The sequence below is a fragment of the Blennius ocellaris genome (assembly GCF_963422515.1).
Source record: "Blennius ocellaris genome assembly, chromosome: 20".
Taxonomy (NCBI): Eukaryota; Metazoa; Chordata; class Actinopteri; order Blenniiformes; family Blenniidae; genus Blennius; species Blennius ocellaris.
In genome coordinates, this window is record NC_137669.1 from 2,175,035 (window position 1) to 2,192,538 (window position 17,504).

General features: G+C 42.7%; 1 protein-coding gene across 4 annotated transcripts in view; it reads left to right on the forward strand.

The window, feature by feature from the left end:
- The window catches only part of phactr4a (phosphatase and actin regulator 4a), a 64,530-nt gene extending 49,179 nt beyond the window's left edge, over positions 1-15,351 (forward strand). For all 4 annotated transcript variants that reach the window (XM_080516243.1, XM_080516244.1, XM_080516242.1 and 1 more), the window contains 8 exons: positions 308-875; positions 2,881-3,116; positions 4,434-4,587; positions 4,686-4,741; positions 8,835-8,896; positions 8,977-9,114; positions 13,914-13,990; positions 14,611-15,351. In XM_080516243.1, coding sequence (XP_080372369.1) covers positions 308-875; positions 2,881-3,116; positions 4,434-4,587; positions 4,686-4,741; positions 8,835-8,896; positions 8,977-9,114; positions 13,914-13,990; positions 14,611-14,626 — 1,307 coding nt within the window. In that variant the 3' untranslated portion in view covers positions 14,627-15,351. The remainder of the gene's footprint in view (positions 1-307; positions 876-2,880; positions 3,117-4,433; positions 4,588-4,685; positions 4,742-8,834; positions 8,897-8,976; positions 9,115-13,913; positions 13,991-14,610) is intronic.
- The last annotated feature ends 2,153 nt before the right edge of the window (positions 15,352-17,504 follow it).

Genomic DNA, 17,504 nt, shown 5'->3' on the forward strand with positions numbered 1-17,504 from the left:
AAAAGTACTTTTGATATGAAAAAGTCAAATCAATCCCATCAAGAACTATTTTGTACCTTTGATGCTATCAAAACATACTACCAACAACTCCTTGATACGTTTTATACTATCAAAATATACTACCATGCACTCTTCTGCACTTAGAATCAAAAAGTGCTTCCAATTACTTCTTGGTTCCTTTCGATACAACCAACAAAAACATCAACAACTTTTTGGGACTCTGAGTACCAAAGTGTCTGTGGTGCTTCCAAAGTGCTAGTCGTATCAATGCATTCATTAAAGTTGTGTTTTCACCTGTATTTTACAGCGGAGCTTTCACAGGCCGGCAGTAACATCATTGTGGTGCCAGCGCCTGCTAAACGCTCTCCTCCAACCCCACCAAAGAGGATGACCCCGGTCACCAAGCGGCACCCTATGGATACTTCTCCACCCAGACAGCTCCCAGAAATGCCGACTGCCACCGAGCCACCCTCGGCCCCCACGCCCGCACCTCCCGCCGCCTCGAAAGGGGACAACAGTGAAGAAAGGATGAACTTGGCTCTTCAGACCGCCACTGAGCTCCTGCCTCCGCCGCCCTCGCACATCCCTCCGTCTCCTCCTAGGATTCAGTCGCTCCAGCCCCCCAGCGTCGGCCCGGTGCCCGCGGTGCAGGCCGATCCCCCGAGCCCCACCACCGAGCCGCCCAGCCAGCCTCCGGCGATCCCCCTGCACATCCTCATCCAGAGAGCTCTGGCCAGCCCGGGTCCGGCTCAGCCCCACCCGGACAGCTCCCAGAGAGCTCACTCGCTGCTGTTCGAGTCTCCGCCAGACTTCCTCACAGAGGCGGGGCCCAACTCTCGACACTCTCTTCCCATCACCATCGAACCTCTCCGGCTGTGAGTACCCCGCATCAGGCAATGGCACAACTTCCCCGTCCTGACTGGGAGTTTTGTAATTCTCATTTGATGGACTTCTCTGTTGATTTCAGTTTTGGTTTTTTTATCGGTTACTTTTTTTTAATTAAAAAAAAAAGACATTTTTAAATACATTACAGTCATTCCAATGTGCTTTTACAGAGAAAATAGAAAAGCCCAACATATCCACATGAGCAGCAGGTGTGTTTGTGACTGTGGAAAGAAAAACTCCCCCAACAGGAGAAACTTTGTAGAAACCAGAGTCAGAGGTGGAGGAATTCTGCTGACCGGTTGGGGTGAAAGGATGGAGGAGAGGAGAGGAGAGGAGGGGAGAGGAGGGGAGGGGAGGGGAGGGGAGAGGAGGGGAGAGGAGAGGAGAGGAGAGGAGAGGAGAGGAGAGGGGAGGGGAGGGGAGGGGAGGGGAGAGGAGAGGAGAGGAGAGGAGAGGAGAGGAGAGGAGAGGAGAGGAGGGGAGAGGAGAGGAGAGGAGAGGGGAGGGGAGGGGAGGGGAGGGGAGGGGAGGGGAGGGGAGGGGAGGGGAGGGGAGGGGAGGGGAGGGGAGGGGAGGGGAGGGGAGGGGAGGGGAGGGGAGGGGAGGGGAGGGGAGATACATACAATACCCTTGTTAGTGCTACATACATTTTATTTATTTTTTTTTTTTTTCATTATAATACAACAATCACAGTGATCCAAATATTTGCCATGAGATTAAACCAGCCTGAGCAACAACAGAGCAAAAACCAAAATAATCACAACAATGATAGCAAAGACAAAAACAAAAGGACATAAAACAAAGAACAAAACAAACAAACAAAAAACAATAACATGATGTTGATAATTGACAGAACAATAGCAGAAAATAAGAAAAATCAGCAGTAAATCTCATCAATGAGGAGTGGAAGTCTGTGTGTGTGTGTGTGTGTGTGTGTGTGTGTGTGTGTGTGTGTGTGTGTGTGTGTGTGTGTGTGTGTGTGTGTGTGTGTGTGTGTGTGTGTGTGTGTGTGTGTGTGTGTGTGTGTGTGTGTGTGTGTGTGTGTGTGTGTGTGTGTGTGTGTGTGTGTTTTGTCCTCTGGTGATTTATCAGTTAAATTTTGTGTTTGTAAGTGTATTGGGGCAACCGCGGTTCAGTGGGTCGTCCAATAACCAAAGTGTTGATGGTTTAAATCCCACTCTATCCAAGTCATTGCCATTGTGTCTTTGGGCAGGGCACTTGTATGAATTGGTCTGAATAGTGCATGAATGTTGGTGGTCGGAGGTGCCAGAGGCCCCAGGGCAGCTGTGGCTGCAACGTGTGAATGAAGGATGTTTTCTGTGCGTGCTTTGACTCACCTCCAAGAAAACGTTACATAAATTCTTTGTTGTGCACACGTTTCCTTGGAAAACACAAAAAAGTACCTGATTGAATTGCAGCCCAGATGGTTCCAGAGTGAAAATAGGTATTTAAAAGTTTAAACAAACAATGAAAACGGGTATTGGATGACGCTTATGATGCGTTTATGATGACTTGTTAATTTCTCCACACATAAATAACCACTGGACTTCAACTGTCATTCCAAACATATTCATACTTCATACAACTTTGTATTTAATGAATTTGATAAATGTTTTTACAATCTAGAAAGATCAAGCTAAAAAGAGTGTTGAGTATTGTAATAAGAGCATAGGGATCATCGTTCAGCATCAATCAAAGCTCTTTTATTTTGCGCTCTTTTAGTTACACTTTTATGTTTTTCATCTTTCTCTCCTTGTTGAAGCAAACAGTTTTTCACGGAGACCAATTCGTTGTGCTGCAAGCCGCATTCAAATTGTAAATTGTCATCATCCTTCTAATCAACTTATTGGTTGTTTGATAAATCAGTGTGACTTTTACATTACGGGATACTGAGAACTCTTCCCTGAACTTGAATGTTGTGGTTCTCGTCCGTTTTTAGACGTGGGACTAAGATCCCGCAGGCCAGTAATCCCCCCTAATCCTGCTCGTCCACAGGCCCGAAGACGACGACTTCGACCTGGAGGAAGAGATGAGGAAGCTGCAGCCTCCGAGGCCTCCCCGCCAGCTGGAGCCACGCAGCAGGAGGGCTCTGGTGGGGGACCCCAGGGTCAGCGTGATCCCTGAGGGGGGGGGCCCCGGGGGCAGTGAGGAGGACTCCGACTCGGATGGCCCCATCCTGTACAGAGATGATGACGATGACGAAGACGAGGAGGATGAGGAAGGTGCTCCGAGTAAGTTCTGCCAAAGACGGATGCTTCCTGAACAATGGCCAACATCCAGTCTGGATTGTACGTTTAGGTTGATTGGATTTCTTGATTCCTTTACCAGGATCCACACTGGAAAAATGAACATGTTTAGGACCCAGTTGTGTTTGTCTGTCTCGCTTTGGTGATGGTAGAAAATGCAGTTTTTCTCAGATGCTGCTCCTACTCATGCACACCACAGCTGTAATAAATAGTTCTTCTGCACATGCGACAGTCGATGGACAATAACAATGAGTCCTGTTATCATTCAGTTTAATATCATTAAAAATATGAAGCAAATAGAGCAACAAAATAAGAGCTGATGTCAGACACACACACACTGTTGTCATTAAGGAAATATAGGTTAAAAATGTATTAAATTGCTCATAACTACAATATTACATGTGTATTTAATGGGGCTGTCAAAATGTATGTATTAGTCCATTATGATTAATCTGATTTAAAGTTTTATTCCAGTTAACCCAGAACTGTAGCGCAGAATCCAAGTGTCTCTGGCAATGCATTCCGTTCAGTTTGTCCAAGTAGAATTACCGCCGCGCATGTGCAAATGGTCAGTTGTTCCAGTAGTGACGGCTCAAACTTCATATAGAAGACGCTAAACGGCATGTTGACCTCTCGAGAGGGTCAGAGTTCACGAACATAAAGGACTATGAACGCCTTGCAGGAAGGAGTTGTCTTTTTTCAACGAATAAATGACCACATTAACATGAAGAAATGGTCCGTCTGGCTCTTCTCAGTTGCAGCATCGACGTAACAAGGAAGCCGTCGGCTCTCCTCTCCGACAATGTCAACTGATCAGTTTGTCTTAGGAGCTGCTGGGAAAGCAACACGTTAATCTGGATAAACATTTGAACCGTTAACAGTTATATGCGTTATATTTCTTTCTTGAGTCTATTGGGTCATGCAAAATGAAACATTAATCTAGATTAAAAATGATATTTAATTGAAATCAATCCACAGAAACACGTGAGTTGATGTGAATGCGACTTGCTTTGTAAAACGTCAGGAGTCGTCAGACGGTGTTCAGTTACCGTGTGATGTTGTCTTTGATGTGATATGTGTAGGAGTTAACAAGTTAGTAAGAGAAAGATCAGCATGCAGACCTAACATTAGTTTACTGCTCCTAATATCATTATCTATAGAAGTCAATCACTGCAGGGCTTGACATCCGAGGCTAGTAAAAGCTTTGTACATGCGTGTGTGTGTGTGTGCGCTTCATTGAAATGTCTGAAGAAAACCAACCCAGTCACCAAGTTTGACCTTGTTCTGACCTCTTTGCGGCAGGCGGCCTGGCGAGTCGGGTGAAGAGGAAGGACACGCTGGCCCTGAAGCTGGAGAGACAGGAGAGGGAGGAGCAGGACAACCACGACAGCATGAGCTGGCAGAGCCGCGAGCAGTGGGTGGCCGTGAGGAACAAGATCGGCACGGCGCTGACACGGTAAGCGTCTCGGTCGGAGGAGGCTTCGTTTCACGTTCACGGCTGTGGTGGAGATAAAATGGCTCGACTGCGAGTCCTGAACGATGGTCTGTTCTCAGGCGGCTGAGTCAGAGGCCGAGCGCCGAGGAGCTGGAGCAGAGGAACATCCTGCAGGGTGAGTCTCTCCTCCTCCAACGCTTTGCAAAACTGTATCGTCAACCTTTCAAGGCTGCAAACGCACATCTCTGAAATCTATTCACCTTCTTCCGGAAGTTTGCGTGGGCGGCGCCATGCGCGTAATCACACTTCCGGTTTAGCTCCGCGCTACTTGATTTGCGATACCAGTCTGTTTAATTGTTTCCAATTTAAAGCTAATTTAAAGCTATCAGAGATGATACAGTATTTAGATAGTTCCTTATTACTACTGCTACTCGATTGGCCTTTTTGCATTAATCTGCTATTTCATATTGATTTTGTTGTGTCTGCTAATAGCAAATAGCTTTATGGTTATTTCTGTTACTGCAGCAGCTCAATATTTCCTGACATGGACATGCTGCATATCTTTACAAAGCATGTTTTGGGTAGTTTTTAGTCGCTGGGTTTGTTTAGCAGATGCCTTAATATCCTAAGCAAGACGCGGCTTAATAATCGCTGGACCGGCAGGAAGCTAACTAGTTAGCAAGGTTAGCCTGTCGTCTTGTAAACACTGCCAACTCCGCGCTGCGGCACTATAATGACAGCATGTAGCACTGGACACACTCTGATTTAGACTGTAGTCTGTAATAAAGTCAGCTCTATATGGAATATTGTGTTTCCACACTGAAGAATCCTCCAGATTGTTGTTCTTTGCTCTCCTCAGTGAAGAGGAGCTCCGTACTGAGCACACAGAAGGGATCCATCTGACCGGCAAACGGGCTCTAGAAACACCTCAAAGTCGTTTTCAAACTATAGACAGAAGCAATGTTGGTGTACATGATCACAGCACATTTGGCGCAAAACAACCTACCTTGTATGATATTTTAGATGCAAGTCTTCCCAGTAGTTCTCCGTTGAAATGAACGCGATTTCGCTGGAACAGGAAGTGCGTTTCAAACGGAAGTGTGGGACAGAAGTAAAAGTGGGCGGGGCGGAATAAGGTCAATAGCCTGATCATTTTACTCTCCCTGCTACGGAGATCACCTCGTTCAACAGCTTCACCATTCCACACATTCAGCTCAGCATAACTTTCACAAAATCGACACCACTCTATGATGTAAATACGCAGCTACCTCATGTTACTTCATCATCCTTTTGCACTATTCACTGTTATCTACTCTCTTATTCAGTCCTATTCAGTCAACTATTGTTATTATTGAATGTTTCCATTCGTACAAAGTGTGCACAGCTTACACAAGCCAAATTCCTTGTGTTACACATACCTGGCCAATAAAGCTGATTCTGAACACAGGCAGTATTTTGTTATTATACATTTTTAGCTGGTTATTTGACACTTAAGGGCATTTTAGAAGAAAATATTGCTACATTTCTCCCTCTTTCTCATTATATTGTACATGGAAATGTAGCTGAGGCCCCTTGTGCTTCTCACAAGGGGCTTCGTTTGCCTGGAAATAAACGGTTCTCTCTCAAAAAAGAAAAGACTTAATTGGCAGCAAGTGCACGATTGATTTCCTCTCATACACTCCAATGTGGTTTGGTGAGACATTTTCTCGCTCAAACCCAAAATGTGAGACGTTTGTCTCAACTCCTCACGGGAAGACAGAACGTCTTTAAAACACGAGAAGTTCACTATAAGTTCTTCAGCTTCTTCTGACGCTGATGGTGAAGAAATCTTTCAACCAAGTGTCCCGGTTCTTGAACGGTTCTTCACATTTGTCGACTGTGTGTGAGCCAGCAGGAGGCAGGCACAACAAAATTTACGAGTTATTATTTATCACATTGGAAAAGGTGAAAACACTCACATTATTGACTTGCAAAATTCTTGCATTATTGGTTTTTGCAACATAAGATTTTGTGAACACTTCATTGAGCCAGGGCTCGACATTAAGGCTTGACGTCTGAGGCTAGTAAAAGCTTTGCTCAGGCAAGTGAATCATCTACCCAGCTTGCCCAAATGGGCGAGTGGTTTTTTGCTGATATTTTGACCTTTTTTGGCTAAAATCACTTGGTATCGCCATCGCGTCACGCCACCGCAGGGCGCAGGCAAACGCATTCTGATTGGACAGCGTTGTGTAATCCCTCGGGAATCCGTCGAGTTATGTAGTCGGGGAAACGCCATTTAAAATGTTTCACTTCGGTCAACATTTAGATAATCACCGGAACGTATTATAAACTCACTCGAGATCAACACATGAAAACAACTTCAACTGAAACGACGTATGTTGACTTTCTAATTCCAAAGTTTCATAACTTTTTATGGTTCAGAAAAAAAGTTGACTGAGCCGGAAGAGGAAGAGGAGGAAGAACAGGATTTGATTTGTTAGTATAATAAAAATACATGACACACATTTACCATGTTATTAAAAAAATGCATACGGATGAAAAGTGACTAATACAGTAAATAAGGTGTGGCAGTGTGTATAAGTAGGGTGTGACATCTCCAATCTTTATACTATCAAATGTATTTCAGACCAACACAGCAAAAAGCAGTGTTTATTATACATATTATTATATTATACATATTATTTGTTTATTTTAGGCCAGTTGGCATTAATTGAACTCTGGCCTTTTTGCTGTGAAGAAAAAACTTAAAATATAGATTATTATTTCTTCAGATTGAAGAGTATAAAGAGATACACCTTCCCTGAGCTTATACATTTCCATAAAATTTTGGGTCAGTCAAAATTTGTTCGGGCAAGTAAACAGTTGTCAGCACTTGCCCAAAGGGACCTGCACTGTAATAGAATCAACACATCTTCATAAAGTTAAACAGTTCTATCATAGCATCAGGTTTAACTAATCTCAGGTAAAGTCCAGTTGTTGTTCCCACTTCCTTGAAGGAGTTCAGTTGTTGTCCTGCTGGAGGGAAGCTGGTGTCTTCTCCTGTAGTTAGCACCTCCTGCTAACTGTGGTTGCTGGTTCTGCAGGCTGAGGAGAAGAAGATGAAGTTGATGTTTCAGGAGTCCTTCTTTGCAGCTCCTGGTTGTTCCTTTTGTCCAGACTGAGGAGCTGGTCGCTCAGGTCTGTGATGGTTTTCCTGCTGGTTGAGGAAAACACAAAGAAGTTCTGTGAGGCGTCGTTTCCCTGGTCCGTCCTGGAGGAACTGCTTGGTTTTCCTGGTTGATGGGAGAGCAGACTCTGGGTGCTGGTCTCTGGACCAGGGGAAGGTCTGACCCTCATGGTGGGTCAGCAGAGGAGTTGAGGAGTGAAGGCCTCTGGTTGCAGGCGTCTGGTTGCAGGACTCTGGTTGCAGGACTCTGCTTGCAGGACTCTGCTTGCAGGACTCTGCTTGCAGGCCTCCAGCAACCCACCTCCTCCGTCCAAGAACAAGAGCAAAAGCCTTTTGAGAGAATCTCTCCAAATGTTTTGATGAAAGTTGGGGGATTCAAAGGTGTGAAATCCTGAGAGCTTCACCCAATCAGGGCTGAGTGCATGGGGGAAGTGTCTTTTGAGCAGAAAGCGGGGGAGGATTTGTATGGGTCTGCAGTGTCTGCCGGGCCCCCCCCCCTACTGGATGTGATGCTCAGTCACATTCCTGAGTCAGAATTCACATCATGATAGTTGTATCATAACATGAAAATTGTCTTTACTTTCTGTGGTCTTGTGAGATCCCAACAGCTTCGTGTTTGACACCAGTCCATCAATTTGTACAGAAATACTCCACACGGTACTCTGGTGTCTTGAATTCTCTGCTGCTATGGTTTGTGTTCACGGACTTGACGACCAGGCCAAGATGGCCGCCATATTTCCTGTTCTGTGGCGTCGACGAGTGAAGGCAAATGAAGCTTCAATGAAGATTCATGAACCACTTTATATATATTTTGAAGCCACTAGATGGCACTGTCTGTTTAATAAATGTTTGAAAACACCCTTCATTGACAGTCTTTCAGCCTCTATGTTCAAACCAAGAGTTCCACCTGGTGGAGTCAGAAAATATAGACAGTGGTTCATGAATCTTCATTTAGCCATCACTAGCGTCTACTCTTTATTATGTCTATGGGCAAGTCAACAGCAGCTCAGGTGAAATCTACCTGACTGGCCGCAGTGTTTGCCCCCCCCCCCCCCCCCCCCCCCCCCCCCCACTCATGGAATGTTTTCTCCCCCCTCTGCAGCCAAGAACGAAGCGGATCGCCGGCTGGAGCGCTGCGAGATCAAACGGAGGCTCACCAGAAAGGTCAGCGCGCTGGGATGTGACTGTAGTGGAAAAAATCAAAACACTTGTTATTAAGCTTCATTTGTTCGTTGTGCTCCCAGCTGTCGCAGAGACCCACCGTGGCAGAGCTGCAGGCGCGCAAGATCCTGCGCTTCCACGAGTACGTGGAGTCCACCCACGCTCACGACTATGACCGGAGGGCCGACAAACCCTGGACCAAGCTGACTCCTGCTGACAAGGTCTGTCTATTTCTCTCGCTCTCTTCTCTTCTATACCTGCAGCAGCTCTACCAGGGCGAGCTTACCCCCCCCCCCCCCCCCCCCCCCCCGAGGAGATTTACATTCCAAGCAGATGGAGTTATTGAGGAAGAATCCCGGGAATGCCACACGGGAGCAGGGTTGAGTTTTATCAGAGGGATTACTCGGTGCAGTGGAGCTCAGAAGAAAGACGTTTCATTTTCCACTGAAGGATTTCATTACAGTTTAACATAACCTGTCATTTGTTGTGTTTTGAAAGAAACAAAAAGTAAAATTTTAAGAATGTCTGCAATAATGCCAAGCACAAAATCTTTAAAAGAAAGTGTAGCCACACACACACACACACACACACACACACACACACACACACACACACACACACACACACACACACACACACACACACACACACACACACACAGTCTTTTGAATGGGTTAATGGAGAGTGACTCCAGTATGAAAGATTAGTGACGCTGTAAATGTCATGCCTGCAGATACAAGCAGTTTACTGTATATGCGAGTCCAGCTTTTAGAAAACAAACTCATTTGTTTGGAGCCTGCAGGTCCAGATCAGCTTTCAGCACCAAATATCGGCAGTATTAAGTCAGCAAGAACAAGTTCTCCCTCTGTCCTCCAGCACAATAATCCTTTATAGTATTCACTGCCTCCTACTCTATTCAGTGTCGATATCAAATCAAATCAAACTTTATTTATATAGCACTTTTCATACAGATATACATGCACCTTAAAAGTGCTTCACATAAAATAAAAATAGAAACACGCAAACACCCACACCATATGGGACTATTCTGTGTCTATTGGGACTATTGAGACTATCCAGTGTCTATTGGAACGATTGGGCCTATACAGTATCTATTGGAACTATTGGGACTATTCAGTGTGTATTGGAACGATTGGGACTATACAGTATGTATTGGAACGATTGGGCCTATACAGTATCTATTGGAACTATTGGGACTATTCAGTGTGTATTGGAACGATTGGGCCTATACAGTATGTATTGGAACGATTGGGACTATTCAGTGTCTATTGGAACTATTGGGACTATTCAGTGTGTATTGGAACGATTGGGACTATTCAGTGTCTATTGGAACGATTGGGACTATTCAGTGTCTATTGGAACGATTGGGACTATTCAGTGTGTATTGGAACGATTGGGACTATTCAGTGTCTATTGGAACGATTGGGACTATTCAGTGTCTATTGGAACGATTGGGACTATTCAGTGTCTATTGGAACGATTGGGACTATTCAGTGTCTATTGGAACGATTGGGACTATTCAGTGTCTATTGGAACGATTGGGACTATTCAGTGTGTATTGGAACGATTGGGACTATTCAGTGTGTATTGGAACGATTGGGACTATTCAGTGTGTATTGGAACGATTGGGACTATTCAGTGTCTATTGGAACGATTGGGACTATTCAGTGTGTATTGGAACGATTGGGACTATTCAGTGTCTATTGGAACGATTGGGACTATTCAGTGTCTATTGGAACGATTGGGACTATTCAGTGTGTATTGGAACGATTGGGCCTATACAGTATCTATTGGAACTATTGGGACTATTCAGTGTGTATTGGAACTATTGGGACTATTCAGTGTGTATTGGAACGATTGGGACTATTCAGTGTGTATTGGAACGATTGGGACTATTCAGTGTGTATTGGAACTATTGGGACTATTCATTGTGTATTGGAACTATTGGGACTATTCAGTGTGTGTTGGAACGATTGGGACTATTCAGTGTGTATTGGAACGATTGGGACTATTCAGTGTCTATATGGGACTATTGGGTCTATTTAGTGTCTATTGGGTCTATTTAGTGTCTATTGGGACTATTGGGTCTATTCAGTGTCTATTGGGACTATTGGGTCTATTCAGTGTCTATTGGGACTATTGGGTCTATTCAGTGTCTATTGGGACTATTGGGTCTATTTAGTGTCTATTGGGTCTATTTAGTGTCTATTGGGACTATTGGGTCTATTCAGTGTCTATTGGGACTATTGGGTCTATTCAGTGTCTATTGGGACTATTGGGTCTATTCAGTGTCTATTGGGACTATTGGGTCTATTCAGTGTCTATTGGGACTATTGGGTCTATTTAGTGTCTATTAGGACTATTCAGTGTCTATTGGGACTATTGGGTCTATTTAGTGTCTATTGGGACTATTCAGTGTCTATAGGGGTCTATTAAGTGTCTACATGGGACTATTGGGACTATTCAGTGTCTATTGAGGCTATTCTTCTTCTCCCGCTTCCTCTCCTGCTTCTCCTTCTTCTTCTTGAAATACCGCCATCTGCTGGTTGTAGCTAGTCTAGCCCCCATTCCAAATTATTATGCAAGTTGCCTGTAAGTGTCATAGATTCAATTGTTTGTTTTTCAATTAAACCTGAGGATTGTATTCTGCGTCAGGGCTCTTTGGATCACTGAAATCAAACTCAGACACCTGTGATAGTTAGTTTGCCAGTTGAGCAAAGTTAAAGGAAAAACTACAAAAGAAAGACGTTCCACATTATGAAGCCTGGCTCCCCGGGGGATGCTTTTACGTGGCCCTATGACGTAGCGTGTCGTGTTGAGAGGCCAAATAAAACCGGATTTATGATGAAAACTAAACATGATATTGTAGGCCGTGCTCTGTGAGCAGTTGGAGCCATTAATAACTTTTTTTTATTAATTTGTACACGATGTACGATTAATCAGTTTCTATGCATTCTGAAGACCTAGTTCTAGCTCCTCTATAGCGCTGTCATCTTTAATTTCATGTTTGGGCCTGTCAATATACAAATCTATCTTTTTCCTACTCATATTTTGGGGGAATTTTTTTTATTTTTGCAATTTTAGGTCGAGTGTGTCAAAACGAAAAAATTCTTTCATTTAATTTAATTTCAGAATCAAATAGGTGACTTGCTGAAAAGAATGATACCCAAAATGATAGTTTTAGTAGCTCCAAATAGTGAAATATGAGGTAAAATCCAAAGTATTGTCAAAACGGTGACTTTATACAATTGTTTAAAAATTGTGTTGAAATACAGTATAGTCTTTTATGCATTGGTGTGTGTAAAGAACTCATTGAATGTCCTCTCACTTGTTAGTTCAATAAACATGCTCTTGTTTCTCTAGCTCAAATCCAAAAAAAGTTATTCTTTTTTATTTGTGTGTTTTTAGGTCCAGTGTGTTCTTCCAAAGTGTCAAAGTTAATAAATAATCGTAGAATTATGTAGGTGAGCTTGTGCTGAAAAAAGGACACCAAATATTCAAGATAAACCCTTTAAATAGTGAAATATGAACGTAAAAGCAACAACACAATGGGCCATTAAGCAGGCCGCCGTTTTCAAGCAATATGGGAAAGAAAAAGATCTCTCCGCTGCTGAAAAGCGTCAAATACCTGAATGCCTTGGACAAGGTATGAAAGGATATTTCATGAAAATGTAATCGTGATCATCGTGCTGTTAAGACATTCGTGGCTGATTCCGAGCACACATGGTTGGTGCAGATAAAGGCACAATGAGGAAGAGTTCTGCCAGAGAAATACATCGGATTAAGAGAGCACCTCCTAAAATGTCATGACAAAGCAGCAAACCGATATTTGAAGTTGCTGCTGCCTCTGGACAATGATTTGGAAGAGTGCATTTTAAGTTATTTATTTTTGTAAAAAAAAAAAAAAAAACACTTTTCATTGAGAGGTATGTTCAATAACATTTGAGTTACGCTCTACGTTTGATGACTTTAAAATGATGTTGACTGTCATTTGCATCGACTATTTAGGAAGATGAAAGGAATATCATTTGCATAATAATTTGGACACTGCACAAAAAACAAAGAAAGCTTAAAGTCTTGGGCTGCGTCCCAATTCTACCCCTTAGCCCTTCATCTTACCCCTACCCCTTTGAAATGCGTGTTCACGAGAGTCTGAGGGGTGTCCCATTTCACTATTGCGCAGAGGCGGAGGGGTGAGGGGAAGGGCTATTCACCCCTCGAAATGGAGTGTTTACAGATGCACACTTCAAACAGAGGGGTATGAGGACATGGCACCGAAGGACTCGCATTTCACAGATATATACACTTCTAAAGTTATCTAAACCTGTTGTGTTTTATACTAGTAAGAACGGCAGTAGTGCTGCCGTCTGTATCTTCCGTGTGTATTTGTTTCGTAGAGACTGTGTTTATAACATTTTATTATTACACTGTATAGTTCCAAAGTCTTCTAATACGGGTGTTTTGAAAACAGGGACCCCCGAACAAACAAGGAAGCTCCTCCGCTTTCACATGGTGAATGAGGAAATATTTCTGAAGTCCAAATACAGCGCGAAAACTGAAGTAATCCATGTCTCCGTCTATTTCTTCTCCTTGATGTGGAACGGTGGAAAACGAAACAAAGCACCCAAATCTAAGGGCTGAAACTTTTATCCCTTTGCCTTTGTCCTCGTTTTGGAGGGGAAGGCAGAGGCGTAGGCGCAGGGCTAAGGGGTAGGGTTACAAAATAGAATTGGGATTGGGCCTTGGATATTTTATTGCTCTCATGACAGTTGAGCTCAGAACATTGTCGAATCGTTTCAAACCCAAATGTTCCACTTCTGTCTCGCTAACAGGAAATGAATGGTGGTGTTCGTCAGCGGATCAGTGATTGGCTGAGAATGAACAATTTCGACCAATCAGAATGGTCGTTTCATTTCACTCTTGGATATGTGTGTTTTAACGTGAATGATGTGAAGTCGTGAAGTTTTGATCGTTGCTGATGAGAGTTTTTCGTCGTCAGGCCGCAATCCGCAAGGAGCTCAACGAGTTCAAGAGCTCGGAGATGGAGGTTCACCAGGAGAGTCGGATCTACACCCGGTGAGCCACCACACTCACCTCCATACCTCACCTCCATCACCCAGAACCCACCTCCATACCTCACCTCCATACCTCGCCTCCATTCTTCACCTCCATACCTCGCCTCCATACCTCACCTCCATCACCCAGAACCCACCCCCATACCTCACCTCCATACCTCGCCTCCATACCTCGCCTCCATTCCTCACCTCCATACCTCGCCTCCATTCCTCACCTCCATACCTCACCTCCATCACCCAGAACCCACCTCCATACCTCGCCTCCATACCTCACCTCCATACCTCACCTCCATACCTCACCACCCCCAGAACCCACCTCCATACCTCGCCTCTATACCTCACGTCCATACCTCACCTCCATACCTCACCACCCCCAGAACCCACCTCCATACCTCACCTCCATACCTCACCACCCACAGAACCCACCTCCATACCTCACCTCCATACCTCACCTCCATACCTCGCCTACATACCTCACCTACATACCTCACCTCCATACCTCGCCACACCCAGAACCCACCTCCATGCCTCACCTCCATACCTCACCACCCCCATACTTCATCACTGAGTTGTTTGTTTTTCTTTTTAATTGAGTGCTTCTCTCTTCTCCATCCCCGGCAGCTTCCACCGGCCCTGAGCCGCCCGGGTCCTGGACCAGGAGGAAGCAGGAGGAAGCAGGAGGAAGCAGGAGGAAGCAGGAGGAAGCAGGAGGAAGCAGGAGGAAGCAGGAGGAAGCAGGAGGAAGCAGGAGGAAGCAGGAGGAAGCAGGAGGAAGCAGGAGGAAGCAGGAGGCCACTGGCTCCCTGGACGGAGCCCAGAGCTGGAAGCAGTTCATCAGGTGCCAAGAGAAGCGTCACACTGGACTGCACTTCCCTACAAAATCCCTTTTCATCCCTGCTGACGGTACAAACACTGCGCCGCCTTAACCCATTCAACCAAATGTGAACGGACCGATTTAAAAATGGGCACTGACTCCCCAAATTTTAATTCCTTTAAACGAGTGCTTTTTACTGTATTTTCTGCGATGGTTTAGCACATATCACTGGACTAATGAGGCACCTTAAGTTCCTTGGAGAGAAAAAAAAAGTTTCTAATTATTAAAGTTGTTGAAGCAGGAGAATGTGCATATATATATATATTTTCCTGTTTCTTTTATGGTACTTTATATGTCACTGGCTACAGTTGTATTATAGATCAATTGTGTAGATTTGATTGACTTTATATTGTAAACTACTGACATGTTTTAATTGTAAAGTATTTCTGAAATGTTATTTTCCACTAGTGATGGTTAAGATTTTTTTTTTATGATTTTTTTTTTTTTTTTGATACAGAGACTGTAACTGAAACAATCTAAGAATAAAATATGTGATTTTCCATTTCAGGATGACTTGATTTGTTGTTGATTTCACAGGCCAGGGAGGGTTGGTGACCAGAAAGGGGCCAGTGTTCCTTTAGTGGAGCCGCCATCGTCCATTTTGGTTTACGGTTTCAGCCTTGTTCAGCAGATTTCTACAGATCTGCTTCATTGAGATGTGACATTATCAACACGAACACATGATTAAGCTCTAATAACATCAATATATGACAAAGCAGTTGTACAGTAGACAGTTTTTGCTGGGTTAGGTACATAAAGGTTTTTAAAATGAAATGTTTACTTCCTAGAGAACAGAGAAATTATGCGGTTTATTTAATCATTTTACATTTTATATTTATATATTATTATATATTTATATGAAAAGTGCTTTTTTTTTATTATGTATACTTTACTAATTTTTTTTAATGGACATGTCATTTTCATTTATTAAGCAGTTTAGATTTTTGCAAACATCACACATCTACTTATGATAAAGATATGGTTAGTAAAATATATTGTCTAAATATGTTAATCAGCCGCACCGAATATTTTCTTTACAAAGAAATGTGCTGTTTTAACAGCAAATATCACATTTAATTTGATGTATTAATTAGGCCATCAGTGTGGCGTGCACTTATCTAACTATGTGCACGCCACACTGAGATCAGATAATTGAATGATCCTCTACTAATGATCAGAATTAGCCGCAGGCAGGAGAAAATCCCAAACCTCCATTTAATCATAGACATAAATTAAAGAATCACCTCACAGTTATCAAGCCCACACACACCTCAGACTCTGCAAAGCCTACATTTGATCTACAGCCTCTACCAGCACAACTTTGCACGCATGAACAATAAACAATACCTCACAATAAACAATACCTCACTATAAACAATACCTCACTATGAACAATACCTCACAATAAACAATACCTCACTATAAACAATACCTCACTATAAACAATACCCCACAATAAACAATACCTCACTATAAACAATACCTCACTATAAACAATACCTCACTATGAACAATACCTCACAATAAACAATACCTCACTATAAACAATACCTCACTATAAACAATACCTCACTATAAACAATACCTCACAATAAACAATACCTCACTATAAACAATACCTCACTATAAACAATACCCCACAATAAACAATACCTCACTATAAACAATACCTCACTATAAACAATACCTCACTATGAACAATACCTCACTATAAACAATACCTCACAATAAACAATACCTCACTATAAACAATACCTCACAATAAACAATACCTCACAATAAACAATACCTCACTATAAACAATACCTCACAATAAACAATACCTCACAATAAACAATACCTCACTATAAACAATACCTCACAATAAACAATACCTCACAATAAACAATACCTCACTATAAACAATACCTCACTATAAACAATACCTCACTATGAACAATACCTCACAATAAACAATACCTCACTATAAACAATACCTCACTATAAACAATACCTCACTATGAACAATACCTCACAATAAACAATACCTCACTATAAACAATACCTCACTATAAACAATACCTCACTATGAACAATACCTCACAATAAACAATACCTCACAATAAACAATACCTCACAATAAACAATACCTCACTATAAACAATACCTCACTATGAACAATACCTCACAATAAACAATACCTCACAATAAACAATACCTCACTATAAACAATACCTCACAATAAACAATACCTCACAATAAACAATACCCCACAATAAACAATACCTCACTATAAACAATACCTCACTATAAACAATACCTCACTATAAACAATACCTCACAATAAACAATACCTCACTATAAACAATACCTCACTATGAACAATACCTCACTATGAACAATACCTCACTATAAACAATACCCCACAATAAACAATACCTCACTATAAACAATACCTCACTATAAACAATACCTCACAATAAACAATACCTCACTATAAACAATACCTCACTATAAACAATACCTCACTATGAACAATACCTCACAATAAACAATACCTCACTATAAACAATACCTCACTATAAACAATACCTCACTATGAACAATACCTCACAATAAACAATACCTCACTATAAACAATACCTCACTATAAACAATACCT